The sequence below is a fragment of the Emys orbicularis genome, chromosome 10, assembly GCF_028017835.1.
Source record: "Emys orbicularis isolate rEmyOrb1 chromosome 10, rEmyOrb1.hap1, whole genome shotgun sequence".
NCBI lineage: Eukaryota > Metazoa > Chordata > Testudines > Emydidae > Emys > Emys orbicularis.
The window spans coordinates 73,209,667-73,237,328 of record NC_088692.1 but is presented as its reverse complement, the minus strand read 5'-3'; the positions used below and the strand labels follow the sequence as shown (position 1 = coordinate 73,237,328).

The 27,662-nt window shown below is 40.7% G+C and overlaps 1 protein-coding gene across 1 annotated transcript in view; it reads right to left on the bottom strand.

Annotated features, from left to right (window-relative positions):
- Positions 1 to 27,662, bottom strand: part of ADAMTSL3 (ADAMTS like 3) — a 279,159-nt gene that overhangs the window by 90,448 nt on the left and 161,049 nt on the right. Inside the window, exons 7-9 of the mRNA XM_065412052.1 lie at positions 16,515 to 16,589; positions 6,988 to 7,145; positions 3,098 to 3,209 (exon numbers count right to left, since the gene is read on the bottom strand). Of these exons, the coding sequence (XP_065268124.1) occupies positions 3,098 to 3,209; positions 6,988 to 7,145; positions 16,515 to 16,589 (345 nt within the window). The remainder of the gene's footprint in view (positions 1 to 3,097; positions 3,210 to 6,987; positions 7,146 to 16,514; positions 16,590 to 27,662) is intronic.

Sequence of the window (27,662 nt, the reverse complement as noted above, 5' to 3'; positions counted from 1 at the left end):
TACTGGGACACCTCACCTATCACTTTCTTGAGGTGCACAATCGGATGGCCGTGTTGTACGTCCACATTTATAAAACCCACACAGAAGGGTTTACTGAGTGCACTACTGAGAGGTCTATTAGGTGGTCATGTGTGGTAAGAAAAATACTTAAAACAGAAAGCCAGAGGAATTGAAGATGAGGTCCAAAGACCGTGTTAAGTTAAACTTTAGAAAACCAAGAAATATTTTCAAGAACATTCTGTGTTAAAGAGCCAAGAAAAGAAAACCGGAAGTAACTACTTGGTGCAAATATCTGCATAAAAGGACTCGTTAACAAAAAAGATCTGAGTTTAATAAACCACTAGGTTGCTTTCTTGGCTAAGAAAAAAAAGGCTTATTCACAGGAATTGTCTTTCACTGAAACAGAGAAGACAAGAAGGATGTTCTGGCATGTGCTAAAAAAAGAAAAGGGAAGAAACCACAAGAATGAAAATCCAAATGGAGTCAATAAACTAATAGCATAACTGTGTCTACTGAAAATGCTAAAGTATCATATATCAATAGCTTCACTTATGTGTCTCTTGGCTGATCCAAAGTGTCATCATGCATGAGAGTGATAACCATAAAGAAAAACTAAGCAGTTCCAGCACCTTAAGCATGCATGTGCCAGTTCTTGTGAGCACCCAGCAGACCCAGAAGAATTACCAGTTGCAAACAAAATTCAGGTTTTTAAAACTTTCCTTTTTATTTGTATTTGATTGTATTCGATGAGCCACTCTCAACCACACCTCTCCTCTCTGCACTCCCAAGCCTCTCCCTAACCCACACAAAGATTACAGAACTGAATATGGAGTGATCCAACTGAGAAATGATATACTGGTGAAGCAGCTGATTCTAATTTTTTGTTGTGTGGAACTTTTTCTATCTGAAAGGTCTGAGTCATTTTAGTGCTGGTGAAAGAGCTCAGACGGCATCTGGAGACCAAATCTTCTATGAGATAATAGGTTCAGGCTGGGCAGCAGCAGTGCAAATTTCCCCAGTAACATACAGTCCTCAACACTGCTTCTATCTGGGGTCCGTGTGTAGCTTAGTCTCCAGGTTCATTTATTTACTGGCCTTTCTCTCAGGACTGCCAACAAGAACACCAAGCTTTGTTGATAAAGATGGTGATTTCCTAATATGGACATCCATCCACAAGGAATTGCACTGAAGCTACCAGCTAATTTCAAAGAGAATAAGCAGCCATCAGATGGTAATAATTTTCAAGACAACACTGTCTTAGATTGGATTTGAGCCATCAGCCTAGAAGGGAAGGTGTCTATTGAGCTATCCAGTGTTTGCAATGTTCACAATAAAAATTATTATACTGTACACTTCTTCCCCGGTGAGGAACATAAAGGAAAAACACTTAGGCTTGCAATTCTATTTCTTGGACGATACCATCCCACAGGATTACCATTCACATTTCCAATGAGAGTCATGTCTCAGAGGGCCAAAAATCTTCAGAGATAGAGGAGTTTCCCACCGTGACTCTGGCTAGAGGCATGGGACATAGGAATAGTAATCGTGAGTGTACGTTATTTCCATTTTTATGGTGGGGAAACTGAGGCACAAAGAGATGTGACTGGTTTGAGACAGCTGGGAAGAGAACCAGACTCTTCACTTGACAAGGCTCTCTTATTTTTTAAAAAACAAACACACATGAGCCATTCTTTGAAAAACAACATTTTAATAGGTCCTGCAATAGTGGGGCAATTATTTAGATTATTTTGCTTTTTTTAGTCTACATGAATAATACTAGTGTGTTCTCTAAGAGAATGAGTAAAGGAGCATTATTATCAGACTCCCCCTGGAGAACTTCCGTATCAGATGAATCTGCACCGGTGTAAAGCAGGTATAGGCGGTATAATCATTTCCTATGCCAACTGCTTCTCCAACCACCACCTCTGCATCAGGAGAAGATGGGACATCACAAGTGCAGGGCTGAGGCAGGAGGGGGGTATGGTGGAACTGAGCTGCACTATCTTAATCCCCTGGTTGTATAAACTAGAGTTTAAACCAACAGTGGAAGTTGGAGTAGGCCCCCTGCTGGTCTGACTTTTACCAGGACCAACCAGCTGGGGTTCAGAGTGCCCTATGGGGGTCACTGCAGCTACCACTGTCTACCTCATCCGCTAGTAGTGGAGAATCAGGGGCAAAGCAATTAAAATTGTAGTCAAGTGAATAAGCTTTAAAAGTGGATCTTAAACACTATGCCATTTCTTTTGCATCACTCCATTTCTATCCCTTACTCTTTCCTCTTTCCCAGCTTTTTATTGTCTATGATGTTCCTGTCTTTCCAGGTGGCTCCACTAGAAACTCTGATGTTACCTTTGTTACTTCCTTTCTCCATACACATTTCTCATGTTGCTAAATATTAGAAATTTCACCTTCTAAACACTTCACATATCCACAAGTTTCATACTTTTGATACAGCAAAAATACTGCCCATGTGCTTAGGAACTTACCTCTATTTCTGCAAAGATGAGTATGCTAGTTTGTCAAAAATCCTCTCTTTGGCCACTTCACTTGGTCCAATACCATGTACCAAGTCTACAATTTTTTGCCTCATTGTTCACCTAGCTCATCTCTCTTTTCTTCACTCCACTGACTTTCCTATCTATTAGCACTGCTCTAACATTCTCACTCTAACATTTAAATCTATAGCCAGAAATGCCTCCTTCCTCCCTTCTCTCTCTTAATCTCTATCTTCCCATTTGATCTCTTTGTTCATCTTCCTGCGATCTTCATACTGCAATCCATTCTTTCTCACTTCTAGCCCCACATCACTTGGACTCTCCTCTCTTTATTTTTCTGGATCTCTTTCTCATAAGGTAATTCATTAGATGTACACACTGACATTCGATAGTATGTAAAACAATAAAATATGACTAATATGTTTTTATTAACTGCAGATATTACCCTTGTACTCAGTCACTTATTTAGCTGACCAACCACTAACGTGCAAAGCAGCATAAACTTATTTAATTGATTTCAAAAACAACACTGTATTAAAATTATAAATCAGGCATTTATAATCCAGAGTTGTAAACACTCCTGAGCCACAGCCATTACTTACCTCCTCCACATGTTACAGTACACGGGAAGAACTCTGTCTGTCGCCATTGATGACTTATGGGTTGATAGAAAAAGAATTGAACCACACTGTCTTTTGGGGCAGTATACCTGGTCTAAAGAGATTTCCATTACAACACATTTGTATACTGTATGCCAATATTCATGACATTTCACAACATAACTCATATGTAATCATAATGCAGAGAGCTATATGGCAATAGGCAGAAAACCACACAGAAATCTGGAGCAATACAAACAGAAGTTTCTAATAATAAAACATTTGTATGTTGCCTTTTTCAAATTATTCTCCTGTAATTATGTAACAGTGCTGAGAAGTCCCTCTGGTGATTTTTCTTCCCTTGCTGGCAAAGCTCCTGGAAGTGCCCTGCTGCTTTATAACACTATCGGCTAAATTTTCAAAATTCCGTAGCGAATATATGGGTCTAGAACTTGAACTGAGTACAGGGCATACAGATTCATGTTCGGATAAGACATGGATCAAATTGGATGTGCACACAATATCTGAGGTGTAAAATATTGTGCATTAGTGTATTTCTATGTCATGCAAAACCAATGGCCTGCATCGAAGTGCAGTTATGACATAGGATCATTTGGCTGTGGTGTTGTTGTAGCCGTATTGGTCCCAGGATATGAGAGAGAGACCTGAAGAAGAGTTCTGTGGTGCTTGAAACCCTGTCTCTTTCATGAACAGAAGTTGGTCCCATAAAAGATACTACCTTGTAAGATCATTTGTTTTCAATGGAAAAAACGATGAGTACCTTCCCTTGGGTACAGACAAATTATTGATATTTTTGTGCACGTTTAATAGCTGCATATTGTCAGCCTGTGACCTGGGCAGATCAATAACTAATAACCAGGTGTGATCAGTACTTGGATGGGCAACTCCAAAGGGTACATCTGTGCTTGATAACAGACCCACGGCATGGCTGTGGGTGTCCTGCGTGAGCTGACTTGGGCTTGCAGGGCTCAGACGGCGGGGCTATAAAACTGCACAAGGTGGGAGCCCGCACATCTACACTGCAATCTTTAGCCCACACTCTGCAAGCTCAAATCAGCTGACCCACGCTGTGAGAATTGGTATCGGGGTTTTTATTTCAATGTAAACATACCCTAAGGGAAACCTAGGGTGCTGCCGAAAGTGAGGCTGTTGATTCAGGAGGTGGCAATCTTCCCTTTGATTTAACACTGAACCAATGCTACATCATTTTGCCAGGGAGCATTGTAACACTATCCTTTGGATGAAATGTAAAACAGAGATCCTGGTTGCTTGGGTCAGTAATGATCCCATGGTGCTTTTCGCTACAGTAAGGCTGTTAGCCCAAGAGTCTGGCCAAATTTCAGTTTGGCTAGTTATATTCTGCCCATCTAAATTACCTCAGCAGCTTTAATTAGACAGAATTTCTCCTTCTCTTTGCCTCCTAAATTCTGTTGTTGTGTTGCTGCATGCTGTAAAACAGCTTCCACTTTCTACCCTAAAGGAGGTGAAAGGACTTCTACATATAATTTGTACTGTACTTTGGTATCTTGGGGATGAAGTGTGGCCTATAAATGTAAGACATTATTTATAAATTAAAACATGACAGGCTCCAGTCATTCACTTTAGCTACCAAATGCTTTTCTCAGGCTGCATTAGAAAGATCAGAATGCTGAGTTCTATCTGGGCCCATATGCACACAGGAATAATACCCTCAGAATCTTCACAAAGAGATGAAAGTATCAAGCTAATAGGAGTCAGGCTTTGTCACCAATGGTGAGAGCTAAATTATCTATACCCGTGTTAGCAACACTCTTATTTGAAAAGTAGCTTTAAAAAAAAAAATCACAATTTCTTTCTGCTGTCAAGGATGGAGGCCAGGAAATTTCAGTGCAGGGTCCCTGACTTCCCTTGCATGATCCACCAAAGACAGAGTTGAAAAATCTTCAGAGCCTGGGAGAAGGCACATCTTTCAGATTAGACATTTGTTTGATTATGGATGGTTCCTGGGGAAAATCTTATAATTTTTATGTTAGTGGATAGTTTAATGTAAACTGTTTGGTTTTTTTCAAGAGGTGCATATGCCATTGTGATTAGTGTGTAAAAAAAACATAGTAATAACAATAAAAATAATTGGAAGCCATAAATGAACTGTATTAAAGCTTAGTAATTTTGCTTACCTCCTGGGAGTTACGTGTTATGCACATATAACTTTTGGCATCTTCTTCAAATAAAACATTATTTTAAACTCAGAAAGGCATTTCATTCCTTATATATATTACCCAAAAGGGGAGAGAAAATTTTCAGGAACCAATTAACCAATGGCAACTTATACAGAAATTATTTGAGGGTGTAGTGAAAGAAAACAATTCAGGGGAAAAAAAACATTTTACAGTGTATCTTAAATTTGGAATATTTTAATAATTAGGGAGACAAGGTGAGTGAGGTAATATCTTTTATTAACTTCACCCACCTTGTCTCGCTAATATCCTGGGATATACATGGCTACAACACCACCGCATACCATTAATAATTAGGATAATTTACCTTGCAATTAACTCAATCTAGACAAGCATAGAGCTCAAACCACTATAGAGAGGAAATGTTTAGAAATGCTAATAACTTCCATTTTCAAAACGGGCAATTAAAATCAGAGTCCATGACTAAAAATACAGACTCATGTGTTTGAGCATACCAAATAAGAATGTACAAATAATGTGTGCGCAAATATGCATGTACATTTATCACAATCTTCATAGTCCCCTGATTGAACCAATATTTACAATAAGGCACGCTTTCACCCAGTGCACAAATGCACATAGAATGTTCTTTACACACTTAGTTCCTATAGGAAAAATCTTGCCCACACTCCTAAAAATATAGTCTTTAATCTCCTGATTTGCACCTACCTGAACTTGGAAATCTGATGATCCTGGGAATCTTCAGGAACAAAATTCAGTCTCTTAAGAGAATGAGGCTAGGATTGTTTCATATTATTTTGGGGAGGGGAAACTCACCTATCCTGGGGTTCCTTTATTAACTTGAAACTCATATCAGGATCACTGGAGGTTTTGTTAAGAGTTACAAACCTTTCCAGGGCTGTAACATGGCTTTGAAATGAAATCATGTGAATTTCACCAGTTTCAAGTGAATTTCACTTTGATAATTCAAGTTTATTCAAACTTTTAAATGTAAAACAAAAACTAAGATGTGTGCTCCCTTCTCTTCCTTTCACTTGTGAGATAAGCAGGTCCTAGAAAGCTAAAAAGATTAGCGCCAACTAGCCTGCCTCTTCCAGTTCATCTCAATCTTGCCTTTCTGATATCTGTTGCACCATTCAATCCCCCCTTTTAATACACATATATCTACTTTTAAGATAGAGCACTAAATTTACCACCAAAGTGAATGCCAGAACAAGTGTTTACCGCAGCTTATGCCATTGTAAATAATGGTGAAGATCCTTAGAAATGGCCAAGGTTCCTATAATGACTGGAAGAAATTGGTTGCATCTTTCCTTGTGTGAAAACTGTGTAAAATCCTTCATGATTCTCAGTGGCTTATTCAAAGCTGATAAGGTTCCGACTCTGTAATCAAATCAGGTTTGTGCACACAGACTGCTGCACTTACGCAGACCTCCACTGAAGTCAATGGAAATGAGTACAAGAGTGTGCCCATGTGGATCTGACTGATCTATCAAGGCCATAGTTCAGTGGTATATGCAGTGGTCCATTAGAACATACATATAAAGAACAAGGGAATATACAAATTGCCTTGTAACTATGGCACAGTTTCATACACTTAAGTATAACATGTTCACTCTCCTTTACTTTAAATTCCAATATACTTCAAATATATTGGCAGACACAGCTTACAGCATGCCTAAACACATATCCTACCTTGATAATGAAATCTGCTCCCAGAGGTCCTTGAATCTTTATAGTTTCTCTATCTGAACTCTTCTGAAATTCAACAGTTGTGTTTTCTATGACAAATATTCCAGGGACATTAAAGCTGTGTTCTCCCTGGTCTCCCTGTAGTGTCTTTGACTCAATAACTAACAAAGAAAACATATAATTTAATTAGGTCAAACAGAGTATATTTTTTATTTTCAAGTAAGTCAGAAAGCAATTTGAACAAATCATGACTTGCAAGAAGTAGCAGGGTTTGTGCATAGGAAAACTGCATGAGCAGAGAACACTTCAGCTTTTGTATTGTAGGATGATATATACATTCATGAAGTAGTTTGCTCAGCATTCTTTGGACACAATAACTATCTGCCTGATCACACCACTCTTTTACATGGGATATAAAGAGAAATACTGTTAATACCATTTAACCCAAATCAATTGCCTCAATATTATGTATCAAGCAATAGCTTCAGTATGACAAACTGCAGGTGTTGATACACGCATTTATTTCTTGAAGTTCCCACTATCAATGGACAACCACCTCAATATCTTTATCCTTCTAAGCATCTGGAAGCCATAACGTAATTCTGAATATTTACTATGTTAACAAAGAGTTAGGTGAGTAGGGATGTCATATTCTTGGAATAGGTGATGATGAAAACCTTAGGAATGCAAAATAGCAATGGAAAGAAACAGAGTAGACTACAATTTCCAAAAGATAGAAAAAACTTAGTATGGGATAACCTCCCACATATCGACTGCCCTATGTTGTCCGAAACTGGATGAAGAAGATATTAAGGAAGGAAAACCTCTGGGCACTCCATAACATGGTATGTGCCCAGTGCTGAAAGGCAATATTGAATGCGTGCGTTGGAATGAGGGGTTGGTTACAGTCTTATTGAAGGGGTGTTTCAGAGTAAGGCATGGTCTACGCACAGATTTTGTACTGCATAACTATGTCGGTTATGGGAGTGATTTGTAATGATATAGTTATACCAGAACAACCCCTAGCATTGATGCAGTTATACTAGTTTAAGGTGCCTTATATCAATAAAGTTTATTCCTCTTCCCATACAGGAATAGCTATATCAATGTAAGAACATTTATACCTTTATAACTATGTCCACAAATGGGGAAGTTGTACTGCCTTAGAGATAACATTACAGTTAAAGCAGTACAACTTTTGTGTGTAGACAAGCCCCAAGAGATCAGACTGGAGGAATTAAGGGATCTCAGTCATTTCTCCCTACTATCTTTTTTTAAATGACTTTGGATTAATCACCTCTCATTTTTCTCTGTCCAAAGTGCCAACTTCTCTCCTTCACTCCCAACATTTTAAAGGATAAAGCAATTATTTTGCAACATAGAAATTTGTGTTTTTTCAAGAAATATGCATAGGACAATTAACATTTGTAAACCACATTTTTGTCACATATTTGTACATTTGATGGAGTGCCTGTTTCTTTTCTTTAGTGACCTAAGTTTACTGGTGAAAGTAGGCCCTTAACCAGGCTAGAAGGGTCCTGACAAAAGCGTCTTTTCAGTCCAGTTATGACAGAGTAAAAGAAGTAGTCATAGGAAAGAGCAAATTGGTGGATACTAAATGTTTAAGGGAAAAGAAAAGGCAATTGTTTAATGATGAGTAACTGAATTTATATAATTCACTCCTCAGCACTCATGAGTTGGTTTATCAACCAACTGAATAATTAAGAGTATCAGCAGCAAAGGGACTATGGGTCAGTGTAGCTGAGGAACTGGCTTTGTAATCTCTGACACTGTATGGATTCTGTGAAGTGTCTCCCATAATGCCTTGTGAAGGTGCTACTAGCAGCCCAAGATAGAGTCTTACAAAATATCTAGGAAGGAGGCATTTGCAAAAATCTGGATAAGGTACAGTGGGCCAAATTAATCACTGGTCCACTGAAAGCAGTGGAGTTAGAACAGGGAAGAATTTGGCTCACTACATCTAGGCAGCACTGGTTATTAGTTATTGGACTGCCCAGATCACAGGCAGGCTGACTATATGCAGCTATTAAAAGTAAAATAAAAATATTTGCTTAAGGGATATAATTAATTTGTTAGATTTCTTTAAAAAGAATTGACATAATTTAAATAGCTTTTTGAGCCATTCTAAGTCTTAATGAGATAATAGAATCTGCCCTTTTGGGGACTTGGTGGACATGCAAACAAAACTTCAAGCCTTAATTTGAAATAGATGTTAAATTCTATGTTTACTTTGGGGGTTAGCAGATATATTTTATATGATAACAATTAACTCTTTAAAATAATATTTTAAAAGGTCTCTTGGTGACAAGAGCCTATACCCTTCAAGAAGAGATGTAGTTTATATGGCACAGTAAATACACTAACCCTTCCCAATCTGGAGCCTTGGATTAAAATCCTGAATAAATCCCAAGAGGAAATGAGTGTGGAGAAATTAACCTACTCCTTAATTTACCTAGTTAAAAAAAAACCCTATGATCCATAGCCATTTTCAGATTCTGTTTTAGAATGACCTGGAATGCAGTGGTGTCTAGGTTAGGAATGAAGTACATAGATCTGTGTAAGGAGGTTTTTTTTAAATCAGAGACTGCCTATGGCATGACTGATTCCCACAAGTCATACAAAAATGGCAAAAAAAAAGTGATGGATAATAAAAAGGAGACTTTACAAAATACATACCTATGTTCAAGAGGGATTAAAGGTAACCTGTTAAGGCACTTTAAAATATTACCAGATCCAAGCATTTTGGTTTGTTTTCTTCAGTATGGATATAGATAGGGTCTGGATCCTGCTTCCATTGAAGTGGTTTGAGTTTTGCCATTCACTTCAAAAGGAGCAGGAGCAGGCCCTTAATTCCTAATCCCATTACTGAAATAAGATCCAAGGGTGTTAAATTACTCTCAGAGACTGTACAGGAGCAAGGAAAACTGAAATTATGCTAAACTTGCCTTAAAATACAGGGTTATATTAAATTAGATTTTAAAAGGTTAGTCTAAAATACTGGCAATTTTACAGATTGTGGAATTTTGATGGCTATCTAGGCACAAGGCAGGAAAGTGTAGTCATTTGGTGCAATAAATCCTATACTGTATCATACAATAAAACTTTTCATTACTGTACTTATTATACTCAAATTATTTAAAAAAAGAGTTACTATTTTGCTCATACTTACCCGGATCATGTGACCCAACACTGTCTCAGAGGAATTTCCTGCAGAAGCCAAACTTCTAAAACCAAGCTAGGAGTTGACTAATAGGCTAGCTGTAAATTTCAACTTAATTTCTGTGGCAGTGATGCTCTTGGACTGTTAACACTAGAGAATTACCTAGATCATAAATAAAAGTAAGGAAAATGGCTATTGGACACTCCTTTTCATGTAAGAGATGCATTCCTGAAGCAGCCTCTGACATTTTCTAATCTCTTTTTAGACACAAAAGTAGCTTGTTGTATCCCTAACCAAAAAAGGAGACATACAGTTGTCACTTTAGAAGAAGCAGTCATTTCCTTGAACAATTACAGGTGTAAAACTGTGTAAAATCTGTATTAATCTAACTAGTGCCCACCAAATGCTTTCTAAAGATTGTCTTCTACTCTTCTAATGGATAGAACAGTGAGGGGATCCTGTACATGCTTTGATCGAAATTTCAGTAAAAGAAACTCCTCCAAAAAATAATTCCAGCATGGTCATGGGTTGGAAATCTAGCATGAAGTCGAATATAATTACTTTTTTGATGGCTCTCAAAAGAATCAGAAATTAAAATGCCCCATTTTCTAAGCAATTACAACCAGGAACAGATCAGAAATAGCCACAGAGAAAGCAACAAATATTTTATAGTACTTTAACTCTTATTTTAGTTTCTCTCTCATGTCTTTTCCCTTCTATTATTTTTATTTGAGTATTTTTCCTATAATTTCGTGAAAACACTGTGTGCCACAGGCTTCAGAGAGACTGGTACATTTTGAGGTTCACTTCTGCTAAGAAAAAGACAAAACATTATTTATGGGCAGCAGTGACTTTTATTTTACAGGAACTGAATACATGGCTACAATAGAGAAATTCATGAAGGGAAATTGCTGAGCACTTGCAACTCCAGATCTAGTCAATGGGAACTGCAGGTGTTTAGCACCTCTCAGAATCTGGCCCTATAAGAGCATGAAAAAAGACACCTGAGTATCAGAGACGGGAGCGAGACACTTGAAGGTTAATCCATCCCGGGAGCTGAGCCAAATCGATATGTTAACGTTTCCAATCTCTAAGCTTTTCTTAATAAAGTAATTAAACAAAATTTACAAAAAAGGTCAAACTGAGAATACTGGCTAGGAACTGACAATCTGAAAATACAGTGGGTCAAATTCATCCTTGGTGCAATGCCAGCAAGTGTAATTAAAGTCTACAGAGCTACACCAGGGAGGAATTCAATGTGTTTAACAATTTGTAAGATACAGCTGTGTAGAGACAGTCTGTATTTCAGGGAGAGATCTCTGCTGAACTTAGAACCAGCTACTCAGATTTTCCAAGGAAATGTGTAACCGAGTGAGATGAAGAACTGTTCCACAGCACAATAGATAACCTTTGCTGCAATATATTCTCACTCAGCCTAAGCCGCTGCCTGTCATCTTAAGCGTCCCATACAGAGTAAAATCAAACAACTGACATGTAACATTATAAAGTTACTTTTGAAAATACATAGGTAAGACACTGAGGATTTTTTTTTCTTTTGTGCAGGCTACCATCTAGGCATCTGGAAATATCTACAAATAACCTTCCAGGGGGCTTCAGCAAATGGTTCTCTGAAAAAAAAAATATTTAGACTAACCCTACTTTTACCACTCACATCTAGAGAGCTGTATGTATATATATAAAGTTACTACCCACACAGACCTGGATTGGGAACCCCTTATTCCTATTGGGAAACAATTACCTACCCAAGTGCTCCCACTGATTTAAATGCAGTAAGTAACTGCTAGCTGAGAAAGGAGTCCACAGCCTGGCCCACGGGAATGGTAGGAAAAGAGTTCACCAAACACTCACCCAGAACTCAAAAGAACTCTGAGCCCTGTGCTCCTGCAGAAGTGAGAAGCTATACCTCCAGAGCATGCTCCCCAGCCCTGACCCGTGGAAGCCTTTCGGGGTGGGGAACGGAGGGTTCCAACTTCACAGAGTCAGATGGGGTAGGAAACCCAGCTGGGCCCCTACAGATTCTCTCCTTGACACACCCCTGAGGAAAGCAGACCAAGTTTATACAGGCTAAGGCTGAGTTAACCTGTTTTGGTGCCTTCAGGGTTATCAACTATGCTGAGGACCCAGGGCTGTATTATCTTGTGCTGTTTTCCCCTTCACAATGTAGAACCTCTCTTTCCAGAGGGGAATTTGTGGTTGAGGGATCCCCTGGAAAAAATGGATCCCTATGCTTTCAGAGGCAGGCTGCAGCCCATAGGGCTCAGCAGCACAGGAGCCAGTACTGCTCTGCAGCGGCTTGGGACGTTCACGAGGAAGCCCTGTGTGACCTCCCATCTTCTGCGTAGATATTGGGAGAATATGTTGGTTAAATGGGGGGAAATCCATAGGTGATAGCTATTCCATGCCCAGCGTAAGAATGTGCAGGACATTCTGCATGTTAAATTCATGCATAGATTATTTTCACATAGGGGAAAATGAGACCCTGGAATAAAAGCAGTTATTCTTTTCCAATTATAAACTGCATGCTACTTCTTTTAATACTAGCCAAGAAGAAAAACAAGTATTTGTATGTATGGCTAAATACTTAATAGCTCAACTAATGCAAGTAGCATCATCTAAAGTAGAAATTCACATAAGGGGAAAAAGATACAGCTTCTTTCAGTTTCTTCTAGTTAAGCTCACTCTCCCAAAGTTCATGAACTCAGTTATCTAGCATTAGCCACTTGTAAAAATATTAGCTTCTGGTTTTCCTGTTTCTTCTGCAGGAGGATTATTTTCAGAGGACTCTGTCTTACTTTTGATTCTAAAGCTTTTTAAATAACTATTAGAAAACCCGTAATTTATTCCAAAACAAAACACTTTGTTTCATAAACCAATTAGGTACAAAGTGACAATGCTGTTGCCTGTTGCATTATTCACAAAACACAGGCATTATAAAGCTAGACTATGAGAACTGTAAGCTCCCAGGGACAGGGACTAGGGTTTCTTATGTGTTAGTAAAGAGACTAGCGTAATGGAGCTCCCTCCTGATTGCTTAATAATATGTCATACATCTTAAACTGTCCACAAAATACACAAAAAAAGTGGAATCTTTCCAGCATGCTTAAATACTGACGAAACCAATTTTGTGGAGCACTTCTTTGTTTGGAATCTGCTACCTGCTACATGAAAGACCAAATTTAAATCTATGAATCACCATGACAGCTGTGCTATTCTGGGACAATGCAGATCACAAAGACCAGGATGAAACGCGTGAAAGCTGGGACATAACATTCTCTGTCAAGGAGACCCAGCTGTGGAACTATCTTCCAGAGGAGATCAGAGAAATCCAAAGTCTGATCATCTTTATGAAATACTGCAAAGCCTTCTTCTCTGAGAAAGTCTTTCCACCATAAGTGGCTATCACAATTCAAAACCCCCTTTTATTCCCAAACCTCTCACAATTCTTTTCCTCTCCCCTCTCTGCACAAAAATGTAGCCCTAAAAGGGAGAAATGCCAGACTCTATGACAGGGGTCAGCAACGTTTGGCACGCGGCTCGCCAGGGTAAGCACCCTGGCGGGCCGGGCCAGTTTTATTTACCTGCTGACGTGGCAGGTTCGGCCGATCGCGGCCCCCACTGGCCGCGGTTCGCCGTCCCGGGCCAATGGGGGCGGCGGGAAGCCGCGGCCAGCACATCCCTCGCTTGCGCCGCTTCCCACCGCCCCCATTGGCCCGGGACGGCGAACCGCGGCCAGTGGGGGCCACGATCGGCCGAACCTGCCACGTCAGCAGGTAAATAAAACTGGCCCGGCCCGCCAGGGTGCTTACCCTGGCGAGCCGCGTGCCGAACGTTGCCGACCCCTGCTCTATGAAGTCCACTAGAAACATGGCTACTGCTATTGATGTTACATAGAAGGTGCTCAGATACTCCGACATGGGTGGCAATAAAACTGTGAGAAAGAGAGAGAATCTACCCCAAAACAAACCAACAAGAGAGCCTCTAACAACCAGAACAGTGTCTGGTATTTTAAATAAGTCTTCCTAAATTCTGCCCATAACTATGCCAACACACTCTCACTGAAGTCAATGGAGTTGCATGAGAATAACAGAGTAGCATTTGGCTCTGTCATTAAATGACCTTTACAACATCAACACACTTCAGTCATAGGAGGGGGTCAGGCAGATTGTCCAGTAGTACATTTCCATGTGTCTCTACTGTTAAGATTTGACCATAGAGTGAGAAAAACTGTTGTTTCTGCCCAGCACTCACTTTTTTCACTTTTGTCATTTTTAAGATTATAGGTTAAATGAATTTGGAGTGCGAAATGAATGTGTCTGACTCCTCCCAGATTTGCAGAGGGATTGGTTGGGGAGAGGGTAAGAGGAAAAAAGGAGCCTCTCTTAAGCTTTCTACCCCAAGGGTATGTCTGCAGCTGGGAGTGCGCTTCTCAGCATGAGTAGACAGACACAGGCTAGCTCTACTGGAGCTAGCGTGCTAACAATAGCAATGTTGCTGGGGAACACTGGCTCCACTGGATTCATTGAAGCTGAGGCAACAATCATCTCCCTTCTACAAGTACTAATAATTAAAACAGGCTAAAACAAAGTCAGAGAACAATAGTTCTGCTATGAACTAATCATGACCACTGCTTTAAATAGCTCTTGCAACATTTTTTAAAAGCAATATCATTTACGTTGATAGAAGTTTCTCTTTTGTAGACAATTAGTATGGGAGGAAGAATAGCTTATTTTATACATTAATGGAACCTTTCAATGTTACACTCAGTGGTTACATTAATGTTCTCAGCTTAAAATTTAAACCTAATGTCATTCAAAGTTCTTTTAAATAAAACCATGATGACATTGTCTTAGAAGAAACGTATGATACATGGAAGCAAAATATGTTTCATTCTCGCTGCTTACACTTCTCACAGCAATAAAAGTCCTTTTTATCATCATGATTCAGACTAATAGCCCTAAAATATTTTAATTTCACTAATAAAATATTGTTTGAAATATCAGATTAAAAAGTTTATTTCATTGTCTGTGAGGATGTTCACACTTTCCATTTAAATGATAAGTTCTATATGGAAAATCTGCTCATTAGTAAAGAAATGAATTCTAAGTAATAACCACAAACGTAACCAAGAGCCACTGGAAAACATTTGGAAATAAATGCTTCACAAAGGCACAAAACTCTTGATGAAAGGTGGGAAAGACACACAGATTTTACACATCCAGTAGCTAGAGAGGAAGTACCACACACCTGCATCAACTGTTTGCAGAACCTGTTGAGGCCGGTGGTGAAAGAGGGACAGTCACAGTAGCAAGTGAGGGAGACACTCACCAAGGGACAATAGGTAGCTTCTCCTCCTGGGAGTCTCTGGCACCCACTGGCCAGCTGCGGGAGAGGGTGCTCATTGACTAGCGTTTCCCATTTCCCAGGATTAAACCCGGCGCGGGAGCCACATGGAGCCTCCTTTGGCTTTGTTCCAGCATTGGCTTTTTGTAGGTTACTTTACTAGTTTTCTTTGCATCCTTTAACTTTGCTCAGACTTTGTTTTTTCATTTATTTATTTTACTGAGCAGCAGATTTAGGGATTGATTTCTGTGACACTGCTCATACACTTAAGAGTTAAGCATGTGCATAAGTGCTTTGATGAATCAAGGGAAGAATGCTTAACACCTTTAGCAGGATCAAGCCCTCAAAACTCCATGGTCAGTCATTCTTTGGCCTCTATACTAAGACTACCAAGAGAGGTACCTATTAATCCCAGTTGTAATAATGGTAGGTTTTGTAACACAAATCCATGGGGAACTAGACTGAGACCACATTACTCATTTCACACAGGCCATGGAACCCATTTTGGGTCATTATCAGCCTTTTCTGGATTTGAACTGGTTACTTGGGCTCTAAGTCCAATTACCAGTTCTCTCTCTCAAAGATCTGTAAATAGTCCCTATCACTGGTGTATATACGTGTTGTTGATCTAAAGCCCATTCAGTCCTCCACTGAACATAGTTTTGATGGAAGGTTTTCCAAGTCTCGTGAACAGTGTACTTTATTTTAGATACTCTATACAAGAATTCTTGTACAGTTCAGCATTATAAAGAAACCATAACTACACATATATTCATACCATTGTGATTTTTAAACCGACTTATTTGAAAACAAGCCAAAATCAATGTAATGTTAATATTCTGTACGAACAGTTTGGGTTGAAAATTAAAAATGGGAAGAGGAATCAAAGCTTTGATCTTGCCAAAACACTTAAAGTTTGGATGCACTCAGATAAAAGGTTCTGGTTTTATTCTCTGCCTAGTAATAATATATAAAAAATTGTTCATACCAAGGTGTGCTGGTCCTTTCAGTGTAAGTCTCACACTGCGGCTCCCATGAGGTATAGCAATCACAATTTCTTCCCCTAGGAAAATTAAGAAACTGTTTTAGAAATGATCTTGCACCAGGGAATTATCACATCACGTAACTAGACTGAAAACTGTCAAATGTGTCTCAGAAAATATTTAACAGGTTCCACAATTTTTCTATTAAAATAATATGTTATTTTATTAAGTATAATACACCAAGTCTATTTGCTAAGCTATGCAGCTATTAAGACCTACATATGGACATGTAAATCTTTCCTGCTATTGGTAAATTATTTTCTAACAACAAAAACAACTAAAATGTCAGTAGTACATTAGGTGCATATTTATACTTTGTTGTCCTAGTTTTATTTCCTAATCACTGGACAGACTTAGCAAATCCCTTAAGTAGTGTTTCCCCTTGCAACCCCCCAGTACCCCCAGCTGTTCAGTTTCATTTTGCCCACACCTCATTTTCTAGGGTAGGTCACAACTTTAATAAGTGGCAGGATTTACAGGAAATAAATCATCTACATAACACTAACCCTTAACCAATTACAGACCAGTTAAGGGCAAATTATAACAAAGTCTGCTTGTAACTTACAATATAAGATTATTCCTTCCAGGAACAGTCCCAAGTTAAAACTATAAACCAAACCAGCATCAAACAGGACAATCCAACAACAAAAAAGCTTTTGCTTGCCTGAAATACCCCTTAACAATAATCATACTTAACTTATATATACCTATTTTTATCTGTAGATCTCAGAGTGCTTTAAAAAGGTGGGTGGGTATTACTGCCTCCATTTTATAGATGGGCAACCTGAGACTTAGCGAAGGTCCAATGGCAAATCAATGGAGAAGCCAATAGACGCTGGGGTCTAAAGATTCTGGATTCAGGGCCTCTCCACTCCATCATGTGCCACACCCTCGGAAGGGGGAAGAGTTAGTGTGCAAAAGGGATCAGCATTGTCCTGAGTTCTAAATCCCCATAGGTTCTGGAGGGGAGGGGGTTGATGCCACAGAGACCTGACAGCCCCTTGACCTTGCCCCTTCCCACATCCATCATGTTCCAACCCAAACATCATAAAGCTGCAAACCCAATTCTGCACATATCAACCACATTGGCCAATATCTACACAGAGACACTCTCTGCAGGCATATCCCATACAGGTTAATCTGTATTTTAAATTACCTAACAATAACACCCAGGTGCTATTAGGTTGCCTCGAAGTAGGTTACTACATCCGAAGTCCATGAAGAAATGTAGAGAGAAAGATGGAAGATAAGATTAATCCTAATTTCATTTAATTCAATAGGAAGTTTGCCATTTGATTCAATGTAAACATCATCAGCCCCTCGGAAAGTTAAAAATAATGTAGCTGAGGCTAAAGGAATGGTGAAAATCTGATAAGGCTTGCTAGCCCGGTGCCTTGAGAGACCAAAAAAACAAAAACAAAACAATATAACTTTTCTTTTTCTCACTGGCAGTGCAAAAGAAGAACAAATCCTACAAAGTAATCACAAAACCATGAACATAATGTAGGATAAACACATTTTACATTTCTCCTAGCAAACTGCCCTGGTATTGCCAAGTACCCATAGGAACAGTAAAGTCTCATATTCAACCACTTGATTCTGTAGATAAGTCTATCCTTATGCTATGTGTTTGTTGTGGTGGATTTCACTGTAGTGGGTTCAAGAAAGTAACCGTAACCTGTTAACTGAAGTTTAGCGATACATTGCTTCAGAAATACTCATACAATATTTTGAGAATATTTGGGTTATAATTTTTAACTAAAATAGTTGAAGAATTCTTTCTTTCCATGTGAAACAAGGCCTTTTTACAGTAGATGCTAAATTATCAGCTTCTGGTTTACCTCTCCTTAGCATAAGTATAAAATACTGCCAAATGTTCAGGATACTTCAAACAAACACTGCAATTATTTTCTTCTGAAATAATCACCTTCTTACATTACAGTTTTTATATTTCCAATCTCTAGGAAAGTTATTTAAATATAACCATTTATTTTGGACATAATGAAATGTGATCCTTGTTAATTTCATATATAAGTATTCCATCAGCATGCAAAATACTACAGTCAGAACCATAATACAGCTAAGGAGACCTGGAAAACACATTAACTACTCAGCCACTTAATATCTCTTTGCTTCTTGGTTTTTCATCAGCTGAATTGCAATCAATAGCCAAAAGGTAATGAATGACTATTCATTAAGTACAATGAAATAACTGCTGAATTCAGGACTAGTCATTACGATGATACAAATAATAAACAAATAATAATAAGTGCCCTCCAGCATTAGAGACAAGACAGGTTTCCAGGGACCTGTCTGACCCCACTTAATCAATGACTCTACCTCTCCTTGTAAGCCAAACAGACCCTGGCCAGGGCACACAGCCTCTAAGAAGGGTTTGATCCTGGAGAGCACTGAGCACCCTGAGCCATTGGTTTCAGTGAGACTTTGGGCCCCATCTGTGAAGTGCCTCAAAGTGGCAAATTTGTAGGGTTGTGTGGTAGGGGTGACTGTAACAGGCTCAAAAGAGGGCCTGGGGACCCTAGAAAGGAGGATACCTGGTTAGTCAGAGACCTAGCAAATCACAGCCTGAGGGAACCAGGAAGGCGTAGGTGAGAGGTGCTTGCAACCCAAAGGGGAGAGAAGCAGCAAGGAAGAGCTGCCAGGAGTTACTTGGCAGGGGGCTGAGTTTGGAAGCAGAGCTGTTACTGAGTTGCTTGTGAGGAGCTTGGAGGAAGCTGTTGGTAAAAACTGACCAAAGCTAGGGACCGCTGCTGAGCAGGAGGCTTGGGCAGTGGCCCCAAGGCAAACGGGAAGATCCAGCTTGGTCAGAAGAAGCCAAGTCTGGAAGCAAGAGGGTTGTTGCCACCCTATGACTTCTGCCGTTCTTCCCCCACTTCACTAGTCTAGTTCAATCTTAGTAGTCCTGAAAGCTCCCATTTCACATTCCTTCAGCAGAACCTCTGACATATTCCACACTCGCTGCAATATTCCCTGGTAGGCCCAAAGTTCTGGTGGGGGTGCGAAGTTTGCTATCACGCTATTTGGTAAGGCTGGCACCACAACAGGATTTTCCTTGTCTCAAGGGAGACAAAGTGGGCATGTACAACAATGTGTCTGGACCAGCCCGGCCACTAATGTTGCTCAGAACAATATTTCCAGCTGCCAAAGAAAAACTCAGGAGTTTGAAAATGGGACACTCCCAGAGGCAATGATGAGCTGAGACAGCATTCAGAAACTCAGGCAAATGGTCATTCTTACCAGTAACAGAGGCAAATTTCAGGATGAGCAACAAGGTCAATCAGTGTTTCTGTGGCAAATGAAGGGAAAGAACATGATGCTGATCATCCGCTGCTTCTCTACTGGGCCTGAGCTACACATGGATATCACTGGGCCAAGTGTAATGCTTGTATGCACAAACAGGGCTGCTTTTCCTGGTGTTGGGAGCCTTCCTACACCAGTGGTTGCCCTGTATCCAGCCAACAAATGAATTAGTCAGAGAAAGCCCTCAGGAAATGGGCAGTTTATAATTGGCTTCCCAATTCATATTATGATCATGGACAATAATGCTGGCAAGGCATTGCAGTGTGGGCTTTTGGATTGTAAGCTCTCTGGGGACAGGACCATCTTGTGTGTTCTGGGTTTATACAGCACGACATGACTAGGGCTCTTAGGCACTACAGTAACATTAATAACGGAGGGGATGAGGGGAAATGGAAAGAGTTATCCTAGCTAGCTCCACATCAACTGAGCATTCCCCATGCCATGGGAACCCTTAGCTACCCCTGCCTTTAGGGGAGCTTTATATCAGTGCAAAGGGGGCTTAACATGAGCCAGCCTCTCGCTCCCAATCTAACAATTTAAAAGGTCTCTGGTTCTCCCTGGAAAGTACATGCTCCACATGCTTACTGGAACACGAGCCCTTGTATTTCCAAAGTGGTGTGCAGTGGTTTTTAAATGGCACAGTTCCCATTAAATCAATGGGACTCATATTGTTAAAAGCATACAAACGCCTATAAAAATTTAAGAGGAAGTGGCTACTCCAGGTTCTGTACTTAGAGATTCCAAAACCATTTTTATACTATTTCTATATCTTTGAAGGTTAATTGCTAGCTTTTATCTATAGCTGAAAATCAAACGAGCCAAAAATCATAACACTACCATGCACGAAAGCTGGAAGGAAATGCCTGGCATTAGGTCACCGCCGTTCCCATTAAAAGCCAAGGCACACATGACTAGCATCTTGTATCTCCCGCCTGAGGCTGCTTATTTTATGGACTCCTGTTTTTTTAAAATCATCATTATCCTGCATTTTGCTGTGTTGGAGTAATATTCCACCTTCTGTCGTAGCTCAAGGACTGGTCACTATGCTCTGTCAAATATCTCAAACACACACAACATTCAGATGCACGTAATAAATATGGCACTCACTTTTCAGCGTATTGGATCATTTCAATTTTAGATGAGAATTGTGGGAGTTTGGACATTGGATTTCAGAGAGAGCCCCAGCGACAGTCAGATCACACCCAGATTCCTGGGACTGAAAATGGGGGAGCCACATTCCTGAGCCCCCTCTGAAACTGTTATGCAAATACAAGTGAGACTAAAATACATCCTTATCTTCATCAGCTTCCCAATATATGTGATGGAACAATGTAGTCTCTCTCCTGTCTAATTATAAAGCAGACTTACAAAAGGCTCCTAGAATATTCATGCTTTCCAAAGGGAGTTGCATGAAACACTCTTATTACAAACCTTAAGACTGGAGCACAGAAAGGGTGGCATGACACAATGCAGTAAAGCTGCTCGATTTAAGTTGGTCCAGCCCAGTATAGTTAAAAGTTAAGTACACTGTGAGTGGAAAAGTGAACTCACTAAAGGCTTGTCTACAGGGGAAGATAGTGTTGTAAATTTAAAGCACAACAGCTATTTGGCACTAACTCCCTATGTGGACACTCGTATTCCACACTAAAAATGCCTTTGTGCCATTGAGCCTAGTCCACTTTAAAGTGTATTAAGCTAAACTGCAAAAAGGCTCTCTCAGTGCAGAATAAGAGAGTGTCCACACAGGGAGTTCATGAGTAGCTATTGGACTTTAAAATCACAACCTAGCTTTTTCACAATAACTTTCTGTGCAGACAAGCCTTAATATTGAAACATTCATGGCAAGTTTTATAAAATAAAAAGGATAATGAATCATTAGGGAGATAAAAAACAGCTGAGACTGCTGCCACTCAACACGATGAAATATCAGTTGCTGACACTTATTCGAAGCTAATGTCCGATCTCCAAGCAGAATCCCCAGAGATGTCCTAGAGTAGGGGATGGGGTGAAATTAGATAAATCACAGGATAGCACCAACATTTAGGAATGCGGTTATATTTGCATAGCCTGCCGCAGAAAGCTAAAGTTATTTTAGCTTTAGGGTACTTGTTAGAATACAGACTTTGAGTCAAACACATATGACTGGTTTAAGGCAAAAATCCAGATGATTCTCATGCTACTTTTGGACAGTGACTAGACTGTTGAATAGTTGCTGAAATTATTAAAAATATTTTTCCTATAAAGGACACTAGATAAATGAGACTCCATAACTCCTATGAGCTCATGAATGGAAGCTCTAATGTCACTGGCAATAACTCCACATCAAGTAAGCCATGAATCATGAGCAAGACTGGAACTGGCTGTCAATTGTGTACTGGAGAATACTGACCACTTCTGCAATCTCTCCTCTTTCACATATGTATAATCTTTTACATTTATATAGCATTTTGCAATAATTAGGTAACTATTAATCCCATTTTTCACTAATGGAGAAACTGAGGCAGAGAGAGGTTAAGATACTTGCTGCAAGTCATTGGAAGAGATGGGAACAAACCCCAGGTGTCCTGACTCCCAGTTCCTGCATCCAAGTCTGAGAGAAATAAATATCAAAGGTTTATTTCTTCTATCTTTGTCTTATCAGAACCTGATAAATTTAACAAATGAAAGCATTGCAAGTGTTTGTTTTACTAAACCCTACCTTCATTGTTTAGGGTGTATCTTATTTAAATAGCTCGACAATATGAATATTAAGTATCTTATTGCTATGCACATCCAAACTGTGTATTGCCTATGAATGCCAGTACTTCACCACATCTGTGGTACTATGAAGGTGCGATCTCTGGAGTCAAATGATTTGAACAGCACAGACTGCAAGTATGCTTTCCCCCTCTAGTAGCTCTCTGGATATCTTGAGCTTTTTGTATACTTATAAGTTTTTATAGATCACATTATCCTCCTATGCCAGTGTTTCCCAAACTTGGGACGCCGCTTGTGTAGGGAAAGCCCCTGGCAGGCTGGGCCAGTTTGTTTACCTGCCGCATCCGCAGGTTCGGCCGATCGCGGCTCCCACTGGCTGTGGTTTGCTGCTCCAGGCAAAAATGGGAGCTGCTGGAAGCAGCGCAGGCCGAGGGACATACTGGCCGCCACTTCCAGCAGCTCCCATTGGCCTGGAGCAGCGAACTGTGGCCAGTGGGCGCCGCGATCGGCCGAACCTGCAGATGCGGCAGGTAAACAAACCGGCCCGGCCCGCCAGGGGCTTTCCCTACACAAGCGGCGTCCCAAGTTTGGGAAACACTGTCCTATGCTATAAAAACACCTGCAATTATTCCCTGTAACTACAGTATGAAGGCAAAGATAACCCACTTCACAGTATCACTGCCAGTTATGTCAACCAACAAGCAATTTATAGCCAGGCTCTAGCCAGTGACCAGTGCGCACATCACTAGCCCACGTTACTGTGCGCTTATTACTGTTATTGTCATCATTTCACTTTCATGTTGCATCTTGTCTTAAATTAGATAGAAAGCTCACTGGGGCAGGGGCCACAACATCCTATGTGTTTGTACAGAGCCTAACACATTAAGGGTGCCTGCGCCTGACTGAGGCCTTTGTGTGCTACTATAATAATAATAATTAACAGAAGAAGATAGTCTAACGGAAATATTACATCGCTGTGCAATCATGGCCAACACCACTTGGGACCTTGGTATGGCATGTTGGGGTACCATTATCTTAACCAAAATCAAAACCAAAGATGAGTAAAAAAATGGTCCCTTTGTGGCAGGGTTTAATCCAGTTGCCCTAACCTAAATTAATAGTTGTGTAAGAGCTTCCTATCAGCTCCCATTGCAATAAAATACACTAGCCCCCAGTACTTTCCTAACAACTTTCTCTTGATACAAGCTGTTGCTGGGCGCTATCCAACTTGTTATCAGTCCTGGCTCTCACCCCTGTATTCTAAGTGATGCCCTAGCTTGGATCACACTTTACTTTGCAGGGGCAGTGAGGGCATTACATTAGCAGAGCAAGTTACATGATGCCTTCTACACTGTTCTGATTGTGTCTGATTACCACTCGAGTACATGACATGTCTTTACAGAGGCAAGCTGGACAAATATAGAAGTGTTTGCTTCCCCTCATTGACTTACTTTCTAGACCATATCCTGTTCAGCTTACTTACGTGAGTAGTGCCACTAACTTATGTGGGACTACTCACAAGAACCAGCCATGATTTGGCCCTTTATTTTCAGTTCAAGCAATGTATCAGATATTCAGCATAAGCAGACAACTTTTGGTGTAGCTCTTAATTCAAAGACAGGTTATTATTCAGTATTCTTTTTTATTGCTATTTCTAAATGTTTGATAATCACCCATCGGTGCAGTATTATAAATGATACAAGAATAAAGACCACTGATCTGAATTAAAATGAATTATATTATGATATAGCCTTCACATTGAGATTATTAATTATTATTATTAAAAGCTGATCTACAAACAGAATATACAGCATAAATCATACTCAAATAACATAAAACAGTGGGTCTCTATAGCATTCTTGCTTTCTGGTATTCTGTGGCAAGTAACTAGCTTGGCATGTGAGCTCAGGCTCTGAGCCTGCAATGAACTCTGCATAGGTAGATCCTTGCACCCATGGTGAATTTAATTGACGCAGGGGTCTGCTTGCACTGACCTCATTGCCTAAGACAGGGGTCGGCAACCTTTGGCACATGGCTCGTCAGGGTAAGCACCCTGGCGGGCCGGGCCAGTTTGTTTACCTGCCGCCTCCGCAGGTTCGGCTGATCGCAGCTCCCACTGGCTGCAGTTCGCCGTCCCAGGCCAATGGGGGTGGTGGGAAGTGGCGGCCAGTACGTCCCTCGGCCCGCGCCGCTTCCCACCGCTCCCATTGGCCTGGAGCGGTGAACTGTGGCCAGTGGGAGCCGTGATCAGCCGAACCTGCGGACGGGGCAGGTAAACAAACTGGCCCGGTCCGCCAGGGTGCTTAGCCACGTGCCAAAGGTTGCCGACCCCTGGCCTAACACTACACATGAAATTACTTATTATATACTAAGCTTCTGTACTATACAACACAGAGACACATTTTAAAAACAGGACATACACTGTTGAGTTTGAGATCAAGTTTTGTTTTAGATCTATCAGAAGTATCATCAGCCTCTTTTATAGGGAATTTTAGCTTAGGAGTAAGAATTTTTTCCAGTTAAAATTTGGAACAGAACGACTCAGGCTGTCACTTAAATCAACAAAACTCTTTCACTGATTTTTATGAATAAAGACATACAATTAGCAGCCTGTCAGGCAAATGGATCTCAGGGAAATGAAATATACAATACACAATGGGACAGCCAATGTCCATAAACCAGAGTTTTCCTACACAAGCCAAGACAGATCAGGAAAGCAAGCAAGTCTCGTAAGTCCAAGAGTAATTCCAAACCAACCAACCAAACGAACTCCCATGAAGATAAAGTAGTAGACTGTTCTTCCTTCACAGAACTATCGGTGTTTAGAAAAGACTGCATGGATTTCACTCTGTAGAGTTACTGGTTCATTCTCCATTTGGGGAGGGAATAAAGAAGAGAAGAAAACAGCTCATGCATTATACATAATGAACAAGCCTTACATTCTAAAATGTGTTACACACACACACGCAAACACACACACTCTTCTTCAGCCAACCACTTACAGAAACACAAAGTTTCTCTGCATAACAGACTACGTAATGAGAGCTGATCAAATAGTACTGACCATTTTTTGTGAGCTACTAAGTGAAATACATAATGAATTCTGGGGCACAATGTTTCCAAGCCAATTATTTCTTTTGTATGAGTCAAGAACTCAAAAGTTAGGAAATGCCAGAATTAATGTTTTCTTAATTTGCCCCCCTTGAGATTATGCATTATGATATTGTGTTTAATTACATTATCACATACTATTTCCCCCCCAGGTTCCCTTCTTCATTCAGTGCACACAATGGACAGTGGCTCACTTACTTTTGTTTACTCCTCATTGTTCCATGTCTTATTTGCTGTACACTAATCAAACCTGCTCTGAAGGAACTCCCTAGGAGGAAATTGATACTTCTGGCATTTCGTAACTTTTGAGTGCTTGAATTTGCAACCTAATTATGCTCCTATAACACAGTTTTTGTATGTTTAATTTCCTAGGTTTTTAAAAAAGGAAACTGAAAAAAATTCCACACCCATGAAAAACGCCAATGAAAACCCCCCATGAAAAACATGTCACGGACCATGAAATCTGGTCTCCCCCCATGAAATCTGGTCTTTTGTGTGCTTTTACCCTATACTATACAGATTTCATGGGGGGAGACCAGTGTTTCTCAAATTGGGGGTCCTGACCCAAAAGGGAGTTGCAGGGGGGGTAACAAGGTTCTTTTAGGGGGGTTGTGGTATTGCCACCTTACTTCTACACTGCTTTCAGAGCTGGGCAGTCGGAGAGTGGCAGCTGTTGGCCAGGCGTCCAGCTCCTAAGGCAGCTCCTAGCCAGCAGCAGCACAGAAATAAGCGTGGCAATACCATGCCACTATCACTTCTGCGCTGCTGCCTTCAGAGCTGGGTGGCCAGAGAGAGGCGGCTGCTGGCTGAGGGCCCAGCTCTGCAGACAGCAATGCAGAAGTAAGGGTGGCAATACCATACCATGCCATCCTTACTTCTGTGCGTGTGCTGACGGCAGCTCTGCCTTCAGAGCTGGGCTCACGGCCAGCAGCTGCCACTCTCCAGCTGCCCAGCTCGGAAGGCAGCGCCACTGCCAGCAGCAGCAGCACAGAAGTAAGGGTAGCAGTACCACAATCCTCCCTACAATAACCTTGTGACCCCCCCCCAACTCCTTTTTGGGTCAGGACCCCTACAATTACAACACCATGAAATTTCAGATTTAAATAGCTGAAATCATGACATTTACAAATTTTAAAATCCTATGACCGTGAAATTGACCAGAATGGACCGTGAATTTGGCAGGGCACTAATTAGGTGGCATCATATTGATACCCATGTGGGTCATCAGAGGGGTGGAATCTTTAGATCTATTGCACAGACTTCAGCCTTTAAAGGAGTAACTAATTGCAGGACTGTAATAGGCCACCATGCTCCATGTGGAACAGCATGGGGGATGAGATACTTTGCCAGAGGGTTTCACAGATATCTGCTGACAGAAGAGGAATGGTGAGACTTAGGAATCTTCCATTCCAAGCTCTGGAGGGAAGTGTGCTCTAGTGGGCATGGCATCTTCTGGCCATTTCCTCTAAGCTTAACTCCTTCTGCCTTGTCCTCTTCCCTGACCCAGTCCTGTCGCTTCCTCACACCTGTCTCTTTGTCCCAAGTCCTCTTGCTGATCCAGTCCCAGTCTCCACTCCTCTAGCGTCTCATCCCAGTACTAGTCTCTTTACCCAGCTAGTTCTATTCTTCCCCTCCAGGCTCACTGTCTGATTCCTAGTTTCTCCCCCTTGCCACACCCAGCCCAAGTCTCCTTGTCCAGCCATTCCCAGTTTTTTCCTCCCAACTCTTTGTCCAATCTGTCTCTCCCCTCCCCACCAGTGGCTCACAGTCCTGGTCTCTATCCCCAGACTCCTTATCCAATCTCAGTCTCCCCACCAAACCCTCTGTGCCTCCTTTTCCCAGTCTCTTTGCCCAGCCACCCACAGGTCTCCCCAGCTCCTTGTCTGATCTGTCTCTCCCCCTACACTCCTGGCCCTGTTCTTCCTATTAGTTCATAGTCCCAGTCTCCTTGTCCACCCAGCCCC